The sequence below is a fragment of the Macadamia integrifolia genome, chromosome 2, assembly GCF_013358625.1.
Source record: "Macadamia integrifolia cultivar HAES 741 chromosome 2, SCU_Mint_v3, whole genome shotgun sequence".
Classification (NCBI taxonomy): Eukaryota; Viridiplantae; Streptophyta; class Magnoliopsida; order Proteales; family Proteaceae; genus Macadamia; species Macadamia integrifolia.
Genome location: NC_056558.1, coordinates 27,525,430 through 27,537,575, shown reverse-complemented (window position 1 = coordinate 27,537,575; position 12,146 = coordinate 27,525,430). Strand labels below are relative to the sequence as shown.

General features: G+C 37.8%; 1 protein-coding gene across 3 annotated transcripts; it reads right to left on the bottom strand.

Moving 5' to 3' along the window:
- Positions 1–26: 26 nt before the first annotated feature.
- On the bottom strand, positions 27–5,109 carry LOC122062460 (protein LAZY 1). 3 transcript variants are annotated; one of them, XM_042626113.1, is made up of 6 exons: positions 4,968–5,109; positions 4,702–4,768; positions 3,166–3,914; positions 2,219–2,498; positions 597–658; positions 27–273 (listed from the first exon to the last, which is right to left on the bottom strand). In XM_042626113.1, the coding sequence occupies exons 1-5, from the start codon at positions 4,971–4,973 to the stop codon at positions 639–641; spliced, it is 1,122 nt and encodes a 373-aa protein (XP_042482047.1). In that variant the 5' UTR covers positions 4,974–5,109; the 3' UTR covers positions 27–273; positions 597–638. The 3 variants fall into 3 exon arrangements, with proteins under 3 accessions (XP_042482047.1, XP_042482059.1, XP_042482054.1); XM_042626125.1 differs by having other exon boundaries at positions 3,166–3,890; XM_042626120.1 differs by lacking the exon at positions 597–658.
- Positions 5,110–12,146: the final 7,037 nt, after the last annotated feature.

The following is a 12,146-nucleotide window of genomic DNA, read 5'->3' as shown; positions in this document are numbered from 1 at the left end:
AACTTGCAGCAACTGCACACATAAACTTTGCTATAATTATCAATAGATAGTATCTCATCAAATTCATTAACATAATCATTTGCACTGACAGAGTCATGACTTTTTTATTCCTTGTTGGTCTCTTCAAATATGATTACTCACATAAAAACTAACTGTAACTATAATCATCGACAAGTTGGAACTCATCAAACTGAATAACGTCATTTCGTACTGGAGAAGGACCATAGCTTAGAACATGTGACAACGTCTGCTTCTACAGCTCCAGAACCAGATCTACAATGCAAAGGTAAAGATAGAGTCAGATAATCGCAATCTAGATACGAGTGATGTTTGCTATTTCATCTTTTTAGGTCTTGTTATGTTCTTTGGCATTATTACTAGACATTTGGTGGAATGGCAGAGGAATTATTTCATGCATCTGAACCAACCATAGTTGTGATTGCACCAGTCTTATTTGGTCACGGTGTGCAGAAAACATGGTTTAGTTTAGGAACTGTTCAGGTAATGTTAGTACTTTATTGTTTACTGATCACATAAAACTAACTATAATCATTGACAAGTAGGAACTCATCATACTGAATAACAGCATTTCTTACTTGAGAAGGACCATAGCTTAGAACATGTGACAACTTCTGCCTCTACAGCTCCAGAACAAGATCTACAATGCCAAAGGTACAGAAAGGGTCAGATAATCACTGTCTATGTAAGAGTGATGTTTGCTATTTTATCTTTAGGACTGTCTGAATGACACCTCCATTGGTGTATTTAGAACTTGACACCATCTTTTAATATCCCTTTGTCTTATTCTCAACAGTCTTTTAAGTTAAGGGTATAAAAAGGTTTTCAAAAATAATTTGAAGGTGACTTATCATCATGTCATTATCAAGATCTGTCATTGTCTTGCACATTTTTTTGTACACAAGTGAAATCACAGTATTTACTATTTACCCTCATGGGAAAAAAGTATTATACTAAAAGGGTAAAAATGTAAACTTACAAATTATTTGACACCTTAAGCGGTTTCAATAAGAAAATATTTTAGCTTTTTAGGTCATGCGTTGATCTTTATCATCATTACTATACATTTGATTGAATTGCAGAGGAATTATTGCATGCACCTGAACCAACCATAGTTGTGATTATGCCAAGGTGAACCAAAGCACTGGTTAGGTTTCTTGGAGCCCCAGAGCCTAGGCAAGGCCTTATTGGTTTAGGTGTTCAGAAAAACATGGTTTAGTTTAGGAACCTTTCAGGTTATGTTAGTACTTATTGTTTACTGACCCCTCAGTAGTAAGGAGTAGAGAGTCTATAGACTTGATGGGAGACATGAAGCACTAATCAATCAGTGATCATTCAACATTCATCAAAACAAGTAATAAACGATAAAGTACTTGTTTTCCCTATTACCACAATTCCTAGGCTTGGTTATATATATATATTTTTTTCCAATTTTTATCCCCTAGTTTAACTTCTTTTTTTTTTTCCAATTTAATCCCCCTTGAAAATATGACATGGTGCAATAGGATGCACCATAAAAGCATACAACAGTATACAAGTTAATTAAAAAATAAAATCCAATATGGCGTTTGTGTAGGTCGATGCCTAGGCAACTGAGGTTAGGGCCAAGTTGTAAAAAACTTGGCAAGTGCCGGCCTTGCCCATTCTAAAGGGCCTTGGGCCCTAGGCAAGGCCTTGACATCTATGGAACTAACTGATTTTTAACATGGAAAATGCGTTATATTGTTTAATTCTATGAATTCTCTTGTGTATGTATGGCATTCTATTTGTCGACTGGAAATGAGTAGGGCCTTCCAGCTTGGACTTTCCCATATTAATATGTAGAAATGATAAAAGGGGATGATAATCCTGCTTATATTTCAGATTTTTCTCCATAAATCTGCTCTTCTTGGAAGGCTGAGGCACATATATTGTTATATTAGTGTTATTTTTAGCAACCATAGTTTTGCAGCTGCCTGAAAGCAGGTTTGCCTACTCTATTTTTTTTTTTTTTTCCGGCCAACGACGGGTATCCAGGCCTTCGGCCTGACTAGTCCCACAGCCCATACTGACCCCTACTGACCCCTACTGTATGGTTAGCTTTGCCATATGTTGTTGTTCTTAGGCTATGAAATCTAGAGGTTGTTCATGTAAATTGGGATGGCCTGTGTATAGGTGGCATATTCTTCCATGGGATGGTAAACATGGGACATATACTTACAGTCTGCATCTGTTTTGATCCAGCACTCCCTGTTCCCATTTGAATCATTGCCATCAAGTGCAATTTGGGTTGTGTTCAAGTGATTCTTGTAACGCTGAACCTTTGAGATGGCTCTCTGGGAAAATATCATTACATCTTCATCTGGGAGCGGCCGATCTCCATTGCTGTAGGCTTGATCACGAGGGATTTTGTTCTTGTTTTCATACTTGTGGGACTTGCTCAACTTTTTCGTAACAGTTGGGGGGTCTGGATGAACTTTGCGATGAAACATATGTAGGATCTGCATCACGAACATGCAATAAATTAAGAGACCACAAGAGAATTATATATTCAAGCTGCATCACAAACATATATAGGGGGAACAACATGAAGTCCCTGGCCTGGTGGTTTAGGTAGAATCATTTGGTGGTGTGACTTGACTGTTCTTTTGAATTAGTAACTTCTTGGTTGAATGGTCTGGTATCAATTTGTGGTGCATCTGATAGACAGTGGGTCAGTGATGGAGATGGTTCATACAGTAAATGAAATGTGTGCAGATTTCAGTGGAAACCTATGGTCTGCAATGGAAATTACATGTACCAAATTTAAATAGCTATTGATTTTTATAATGACCAATCTTATTAATCACATTGGCTAACCACTATTTCATGTGTTAAAACAAATAATTAGAATATCATTTATCAGAAATAACCTACAACAAGAATTTGGTGGGGACTTGGGAAACTCTGTGCATCTATTAACTAGTGTTTTGCTGCTCAAAAGGATCCCATCAAAGCCGTCTTGATTGAAAACCAACAAGAACTGGATCTGGTGGTCCGAAATATCTTCCCATCCCAATTAATGTAACCAGAAGATTTGTGAGGTTCCCACCATTGCAATAATGGGACTCTTCTCACTCTACTGTTTGATAGTTGCTACCGAAAAGATCTAGTAGAGTATATACCCACCTTACGAAGTTTCTTCTCAGCTGAAACAGAATCAGAAGCAGCAGCGGTAGAGCTCTTAGAAGAAGCGTTGAGCATCCGGCGCTTAAGCATCTTCATGAGATGAATACCTGATTTCTCCACTTCCTTCTCCGTTGGCTTCTCCTCCCTTTCATGTTTCCCTGTTGGATTCTCATCTGCCATTTTGCTTCTCTGAAAGAGCTCCCCAAGTGATGTTCGGTGTTCCTTTTTTGCCACTGTTGTTTCTGGCAGCTCAATGGGAGAGCCAAAGAGATATCCTTGGAGTGGGCAGACTGCTGCTCCGTTGACATTAGAGTCAGTTCCTTCCATTTGCTTGCCACTTAGGGTAATGGTGCTAACTTGACTGCTCCTTGCTGATGAGGTTCTGTACCCATCGTCCTTGGCTTGGGAACCTAGAACCTTTTCTAGCTCATCATTGATGAGCTTAAGATCATTCTCGGTTACCTCAGTTTCTTTTTCAGTTATGTTCTCTACAGAGATGGCAAAGGTAGGTGTTCCAGGGTCTGCAGTGACTGGGTCTGAACCAAGAGTACCTATTGTGAGGAGGCCGTGGAAGAGTTCGGATATTGCTTCTGAAGACTCATCTTCGAAATCGTCTTCTTCCACTGCCACAGCTTCCACTCCAGCAAATGATTTCCCGATGACCCTTTCTTTCTGGGACTGCCGTATGTGATGCGAGCCATAGCCCTCATTGAGTGATGGCTGCCCTGAAAGACAATTACAAGAGTAGCCTGAAACCAGAAACCAAAAAGGGAATTGGAATGATAGTAGAAACAAATAAGGAGAAAGGACATTACCTCTCCATGTAAGCAGGATGTTATGGTGTTTGCTTCTTAGGTGTGCCTAGGAAAATGATTTTATGCAGTCTCCTATATTGTTGTGGCCATAATGTGTTTTAACTTTTATTTTAGCTCACTTACTTCATATTTATGTAGTTCCAGCACTCAAGGACATGACAGTGAGAGTATCTTACTCGCAGATTGTGTCCTTTTGATGATCTATGCTTAACCCTTTGTTTCTTTTTCCCTTTTCTACCCCTGGGGGTGTTTTACTGTTTGTAGTTCAGGGTATTCTGTTTTGAGGTTTCTGAAATCTGGGTTTTCTGGTAAAAGTTAAAAGGAGAGAAGAAAGTAAAGTGCAGGTTTCTGAAATGTGGTGTTTGCAAAACTAATTGATCATTGATGCAAAATAGTCTTCATTTAGCTGCAGGCCTACAAGCAATTTGTTTGTTAGCATGTATAAACATATTTATGAGCTAAAGGTGAGATCCGAACCAATAAGCTGCAGGCAAAGAAGCAATTTGCTTGTTAAAGATATGATCCAAAACAATAAGCTGCAGACATTGCTGCAACAACAACAACAACAAAGCCTTATCCACATTTGCTGCAAGTTACTGCTAAATTGGTTTGAAACATTTCATTGAGCAGTGTGTTCTACTGATACCGATTTGATGATTTTGTTGAGGTAATACCAACACATTACAGTTGAATGTAAAGAATGAGATGAAGGAGATAATACCGAGTCCAAAATCCTTGAATGGGTCACAACTATTTTGCCGGAACTTCCGGTGCACCCAACCCAGTAACTGCAACACAGAAACTAAAATTAGAGACACCAAGAGTATCCAAGTTCATCTCACTGTTTGCTAGAGTTTGCAAGAGTTCATTTTATGAACTAGCTCTGAAACTCACTACAATTCCACAGCATAAACACACACACACAAACCCCAATAAATTAAAATTGAAAAAACAGAAAGAAACAGTTGCAGAATAGAATGAACTCACTTTCATGTTGATCTTTCTTCAGAATGCAGATGAGGTTACTAATTGGTAAGTTTGATGATAGAAGAGAGATTTGTATGTGCAAAAAAGATTGCTATTGGAAGGGTGAGATTTAAATGAGCATAGGGGAAGGATCTTATTGTGAATGCCTTTGGGGAACTTACAAATGCCAAATGGGTCTCGGTGGTTGACAGAGAGGGACCCATCTGATCACCATAACCAACTGTTCTGAAGTTATTAAGGGGTTGTCGTAAGAGGTCAAAGAGTAAAAACTCTGCCAGGAGAGAAACATAGAGAAGGATACAAAGGTTTTGGTTGGATTATCTTGAAATTGTGTGTGTAATGGAATGGGCTCTAGGACCCACAAGCTGGTGAAGGGTGATTCTCTGGGTGTCATGAACATATGACCATGTTGTCGTCACGTGGGTGCATGTATGCTTTGCTGATCGACGTTAGTGTTTTGCATGTATGCATGTTTATTAATATATATGCATAGAAAGGAAGAATGATAACCGATAGTGTGTACTTACGCGAGAACAATGGGTGCAAAAAATCTGCAGTGTCCCACGTTGATGATACTTGCACACTTGGCTGAGGATGCTAGTGTGTACGGGCGTTATCGGGTAGTGTTCTCTCACCCATAAACTTAAGTGAAAAATAACTTTGTTTGGGCTGTGGCATACAGCAGCGCGCTCATGTGTCTATCTCTCTTCTCCTTATATGGAAAGATAGATTTGCCCTTATTCTAAGGAATAGCGAGACATAGGGAGTGTTGGTGTAGGCTATGCTCCCAGATACAAAATCACTTCCCTAAACATATATGTATTAGGGAGGGAGCACTACGACGCCATAGTGCAGTTTCTCACTAATGAGGAGGTGGTTGATGAATTGTTCAGTGGAGGGCTATTTAATGAGAAAGAGTGTGAGCTCCAAAAGTTAGATGTGTAGGAATCTACACTGATTTGTGAGCTTTATCCCTATATGTATTTCAGATAGTTTTGCATTTTTAGTTTTGCAAGAGCATATAATACATGCTTTCCATACGTGTCATCAATGCATATGCATCATTGCTGAGAACTATAAGAAGTACATGATACGATGGATGTGAGCGTTGAGATATTGAGAGTTATATTCTCATAGTGGTTTGTTTATGTCTTTGGTGCCTTCATATATTTGAGGAGTTATTTTAACCTAATTCTTTGAGGTTTTGAGTTAGACCTTCCAACATGCTAGCCCAGGTCCCTTGGATGTCCTCCTCGAGTAGTTTCTCTATGGGTAGAGTGAGTATATCAAAACTGTGGTGGGTTGAGATGCTAAGAGTTTATAAAGTTGTAGTCTCACATTGGTTTGTTCAGGTCCTTGGTGCTTTTATGTATTTGATCTCTGTTTAATGCTTTAAAGTCTTGGGTTGAATTGTATTAGCTTTATCAAAGCTACACATAAGAGGGAATATTGAGATATTGGGAGTTGTAGGTTGACCCTAGATTATGATACGAATAATTTCCTCATTGAATATATTTGATGGTGGGGAAAGTTGATATGGTCAGGACAGCCAAGACAAACCAATGTTTTGACACTTCATTATCATCCCCTATTAGAAAAATTGGGGGAAAGGCCAAATTAGAAAAGGTTCGTGGGGCTCTATTATATCTCCTAGGTTAGCCAGGAGAGGTTGTCCTTGTCCCAGGGGGATTATGTCAAAGGAGGCATATTCCCCCTCACAAAGCGTCCTTCAGAACGGAACCAACCAAAAGTGGAGTAATTGAGGAGGGGTTGCTTAGAACAAAAGGCAAACTCCCTCATCAGTCTACCCACACTTGGAGCCATGGTTTCACAAATGTTTGATTGCAATTTAGGTGCACTTCTTGTACACAAGTGAATCTCTAGGTCTCTTGTTCACATGTTAGGTTTCAATTTAAAATCCAAGATTTTGAGAGAAGTATTTTTATTTTTATTTTATTTTTTTTGAATGGGAAAATGTAAATTAGTGATTAACAATAAGTGTGTATATAAACATACATAGGGAGTATATGGTTGAATTCAAGTTTGAATTTGACAAATGATCTATCCATATCATCTGCATTAGGGGGGCTGGGGGGGAGGAATTACAGGATTACTGTCTTCACATACCAACAAAATCATCTCATATGATCTCTCATTCATGTCCCACAAAATCAGACTGATGGTCCATCAGAAAAAGAAGAAAAGATTTCATTGCCTTATATGATTTCTCAATCAATTTCATTTGGTTAGGAATTCCATTAGGCTCCGTTTGGTTGCAATGGGAATTTAAAGGAAAGAGAAGGGAAGTGAAATTTTTATTCTTTAAAAAGAAATGTGTTTATATGATTGTATAAACTACTTAATTTTTTTAACCATATTTAGTAATAATGTATTTTACATATTATAGGCTTATAGCAAAGGGTTTTGGATGCAAAGTAAAGTGAAATTTTATAACCAAATATAGAATGATTTGAAGTTAATGTTAAAGTCACATAGGTAATGATTATATATATATATATATATATATAAGTATGAAAATTTCACTTTCCTTCTCTTTTATTCCCCATACAACCAAACATAGCCTTACTAGTTTGCTATTTCTAATAAAAATGAAATGGAAAAAGAAGGTTCGCCAGCGTTGGGGCCAATGAGGGGACGTGCATGGGCATTAATAGGGGATGAAGTTTTTTAGTTTCATAAGGGTGTGGGCATCATTTCCCCACCTTTAGTGTCTTGATGAAAGGGCCATGTGACCAAGTAGCGTTCATTTCCCATCCCAAAATGAGATATATAGTAAAAGACATGGATTGATAAGAACTTAGTTGTTTGTCGTCGTTATCATAATTAAGGCTATGGCATATATATCTAAATGAATAATGAATTCCAGTAGAAGACATCAAATTAAAGGTGGTACATCTCATAATTTTCTGCATAATTTGAGCCACTACTTTATGTGACTGATTGATTAATGAAAATCAAAGAAATAAAAGAAAGAGAAGAAAGAAATGGGGTTAGGTCAGAGAATGTTGATGTGTAACTTTCTGTACCTCTGGAGAGGAAAACAAAAATTGAAAGAACAGCAAGGAATCAATACTTCCTGCTTACCAACAAGCAGGAAATCCTTCATCCAAACACAACCAAACAACCCAAAAACAAGAAAAAGAAAACTATTATGATCAAGTGATAGCTTTAGTTCTCCATATCTGAGGATGGCATGGACATATAATCAATCCCAATTTCCACAAAGTAGATGTGATGTGATTACTCTTTGTCTGTGTTTGTTTGTCACCTGGGGTGGTGGATTTACAATAGTAGAAAAGAAAAAAAAAAAAAAAAAAAAAAAAAAAAAAAGATAATTTCATCTGTGCCCAACTAGGGGTTTTCTAGCAATGTCGGTACTGAGATCTTCCTAGAGATCTTCCTAGAGCTTTCTATATCGTCCGAAAGCACATCAGAGTTGTCATGTTCTAGCTTTGTTACCACTAATCAGTGACTTGGATAGAATTCATCCTTAAAAACTCGCTATTAAGGAGAAGGTGTCCAAGTTCGTACATGCTTCTACATCGGATTATTCACATCTTATATGGGATAAGATAATTGCTTTCGCGTGGAACCCTAATAATTATGGTAGAGTCAAATAGAAATAATACAGAGATGGAGGTGCCCATGTAGATGTAGATAAGTAGGTTTTCCCTTCTCTTAAAAGGTCATATTTCTTTCAAGGCAGGGGCTCAAAATTCACTGAAATACCCAAACAGATACAGAGAGAGAGAGAGAAGATGCATGGAGTGATGAGAGGCTAAATCAAAGTTGATGTTTGTCCGGTGGTCCCCGAATTGTCTGTGACCATCTACTACTGAGTCAGTCCTGAGTCCTGAGTCCTGTCCCTCACACAGTAAGTATTTATGTTTCTCTTCACATGGGATCACTCGAGAAGCATTCAATGAGAGAGAGAGAGAGAGAGAGAGAGAGAGACCATTATCTCTGTTTGAGACAGGAGCCATTCTGTAATTCTGTTGAAGTTAAACCCTGGCAAATATGGTCGTAGACAAATCTCAAAAACCAAAATTTTCCATTAGGAGATTTGTGAACTATTAATTTTTAAGAGGAGAAAAGCCACCAATAAGTCTTCGTCAGGATAAATTGTCTCTCCATCAGTTTGTAACATAAATCATTAATTGAGTTTTTGAGGAAGATAATAACATAATATGATTAGTACCTTGGGAGAAGAATAAGCTCAAAGGCTCTTTTCTTGTGTGTGTGTGTGTGTGTGTGTGTGTGTTTTTTTCAAGCAAAGCCCATACAAGATTTAAAGAAAAGCGTACAATTCTTACAATGGGCGAGCCTATGGCGCAATGGTTAAGTTGCATTATTGTAACATGTTGGTCATAGACAAGATTATGTACATTTGCCCCTTAATGACCCTGCAATAACAAGATCCTCATGCAATAGATTACTCTTTTAGTGTTATTCATAAAATAAAAATTAATCAATATCATTGAAAAATATATATATATATATCTAATCTATAACTTCATGATGCAGTTCATGCAACACTAGGAAACTAAATTGATTTAAAAAAAAATAAAAATAAAAAAAATAAACTTTTTTGATCCAATATGTCTAGAGAGCTTCTTTATATTGATACAAATTTTGCCGCATTGTAGATTGGATAGAGATGAATTTTGTGGTAGGTGGACCGGTAGGCCCTATGGTCGTATGTCAATTACAGTGGGAAGCAAAAAAGGAATCGTCCAAGTGGCAAAGAGTCAATTTCATAATGTCAAATTTGATATCTTTCATTCTTTTTTACACAATTCAACAAAGAAACCCATAGTAACTAATTTCACACATCAACAAAGACACATGATTTTAGAGTTTAGTCTGATTTAAGAAAAATTACATGATTACCCACTTTTAGGTTTCCTTTTGCAAAATTACCCAATGTATGTTTCAGTTAACAAAAATACAGTGTTTTAAATTTTGGTTTACAAAACTACCCAAAACAGTATTCATCCCTCAACTAAGGAGGTTTTTGACAGTTTTAACCCCCACCTCCGATTGGTTCCTATCCCCTTCTTCTTCTTTCTTTATACCCCCGATCTCAGGGATGCAAATAAAGTGGTGATTCCTTGTGTTTATTCTTAATGAAGATCACCTCTTTGTCCTACTCCATCAACACCTCAATCCCCTTATGGTGGTGTGCAAGAACAGCTTCATGCAAAGCTGTGTTCCCATCTCTGTTATGGATCTTCGTTGTTGCATATGATACATACAGTTTATGTTCTGTTTCCATAGTGCGGAGCAGCAGTAACTTAATCCTTTCACAAATTGAGCATTCTAACACCCATGAGCTATAATTCTCTCCAAAAATTTTCTGAAATTAAAAACCTGAAATTTCATCTCTAATTTGTGAAAGATCAACCGCTAACAACTAGATGAAACAGAAAAGGGAAAGTAGAACAGAAGAAATCAGAACCCAAGTATAGAATTAAATAGTAACAGGGAGAGTACTGCTTTGATTCGAACTCAACGAGCACTAAGTCTTAGTGTAGACATCAACGGGATTTAGATCTTTAAAAGGAGTAAAAAAAGGGGTAAAGGAAATATTGACACCTATCACAACCAGAATTTCTCTTGCACCTAGTTCAGTTAAAAAACAGGAACACAAGTCAATTACAGAAGGAAAAAATAAAACTAAAATCACTGTTCTCAAAGACAAATATCTACTCATAGTATAAGGAAGCCAATGGGTGACGCACACCTCTACTTCTCTGATTTCATATTGACTTGTTTGCTTCAAAACTCTAAACTTCACAAATTTGAGATCTGGAACTACGGAAGAGCAAATGAAAAAAAAAGGAACACAAAACACAAACTCACAAAGGTGAAACTCCAAAAACTGTCGCACGCAGATCAAAACCTGGAAAATTTTTAGGGGGCATTCAAATTAACGAAAATAACAACCCAACATTAGAGCTTCCTCTTAAGTACTTTCAAATCTCTTCTACAGTTCTTGCTTCCGATCATAATTGTTGGTAGTTTTCGTGGATTACCCTCACAACTTGGAGGTTTTCAGAGTAGGTGGCGATGGGGAGGAGAGTATTCTGGTTTTCATCAACCCGTTTTTGGATTTCTATCACCAATCCAATATATGGTACTGGGAACTTGGCATCCCTAAATGGGATGTGGGCGGTGAGGCAATTGTTGGGTTGGGGCCTTATGATTTGGTTCAGTTCCATTTGATTTTCAATTTTGATTCTAAATCGACATCCTTACAATACACACACTACCTTTGGAGTTTAAAATTTTTAAATGTTATGTTGTCACAGAGTAAACTCCGTTTCCACTAAAATCATTCCTGAAGTCTCATCTAACCACAGAATCCATGGATTTCTTCTCCGTGGCGTTGTCTCCGGCCTTTTTGGTAGTTGGTCTTGCTTTGGGCTGCAAGCATACTATGACACTCTATGTCTGACTTGTGTTGGGTCACATGCATACTGTGATACTTTGTGTCTGGTATGCGTCGCTCTTATGCCCATTTGGACTCTACCCCTCTCTATTGTGAAAGAGGAATTTGCACATGTTATTGAAAGTTGTGTTCGCAACTGTATTTCTAAGGAAGTTAGTGGTTTTGCCCATCCCCTATCATAGAAGGCTCCGTTAATGATATGTACAATGGATTTGCCATATTCCACTCCTTGGTTTCTTGTTTTGATAAACAGTGTAACATTGTGTAACTCATGTCTTTTATTTTACCAAAAAAAAAGACGACCCCAATGACTAGATTCTCTTGGATAACTCGCCATTGGTCAGGTGGTCTTCTAAAGCTTCAATGGCTTGCTGTATAGAGTTTGGATCAGGTCCTCATACGAGAATAGAACATGGTGGAAGAATGAGGACTACGATGGATGGACTTTAGCTTTGTTTTGGGGGGTAGATTTTACTCCTTTATTTCCCTCTTTCTTCTTGCCTCTGTGATGGGGTTTGAGAGCAAGTGATAAAGTATCAAGGTGGATGGTCGAGCTAGAGGAGAAGAGCTTTCTTGGTCAATACGAACGAGAGAGAGAGAGAGAGAGAGAGAGAGAGAGAGAGAGAGAGAGAGAGAGAGAGAGAGAGAGAGAGAGGGGTTTTCACTGTTTTCATGGGGGAAGACGGTCCTTTTTGGTATTCCTTAGG

What these genes read in the sequence shown, in the direction of transcription:
- LOC122062460 (XM_042626113.1), bottom strand. An exon ending in ATTCAAGGATTTTGGACTCG is followed by an intron (nt 3,915 to 4,701) that starts GTATTATCTCCT and finishes TTCTGGTTTCAG; the next exon opens with GCTACTCTTGTAATTGTCTT. An exon ending in CTGAGAAGAAACTTCGTAAG is followed by an intron (nt 2,499 to 3,165) that starts GTGGGTATATAC and finishes TTCGTGATGCAG; the next exon opens with ATCCTACATATGTTTCATCG.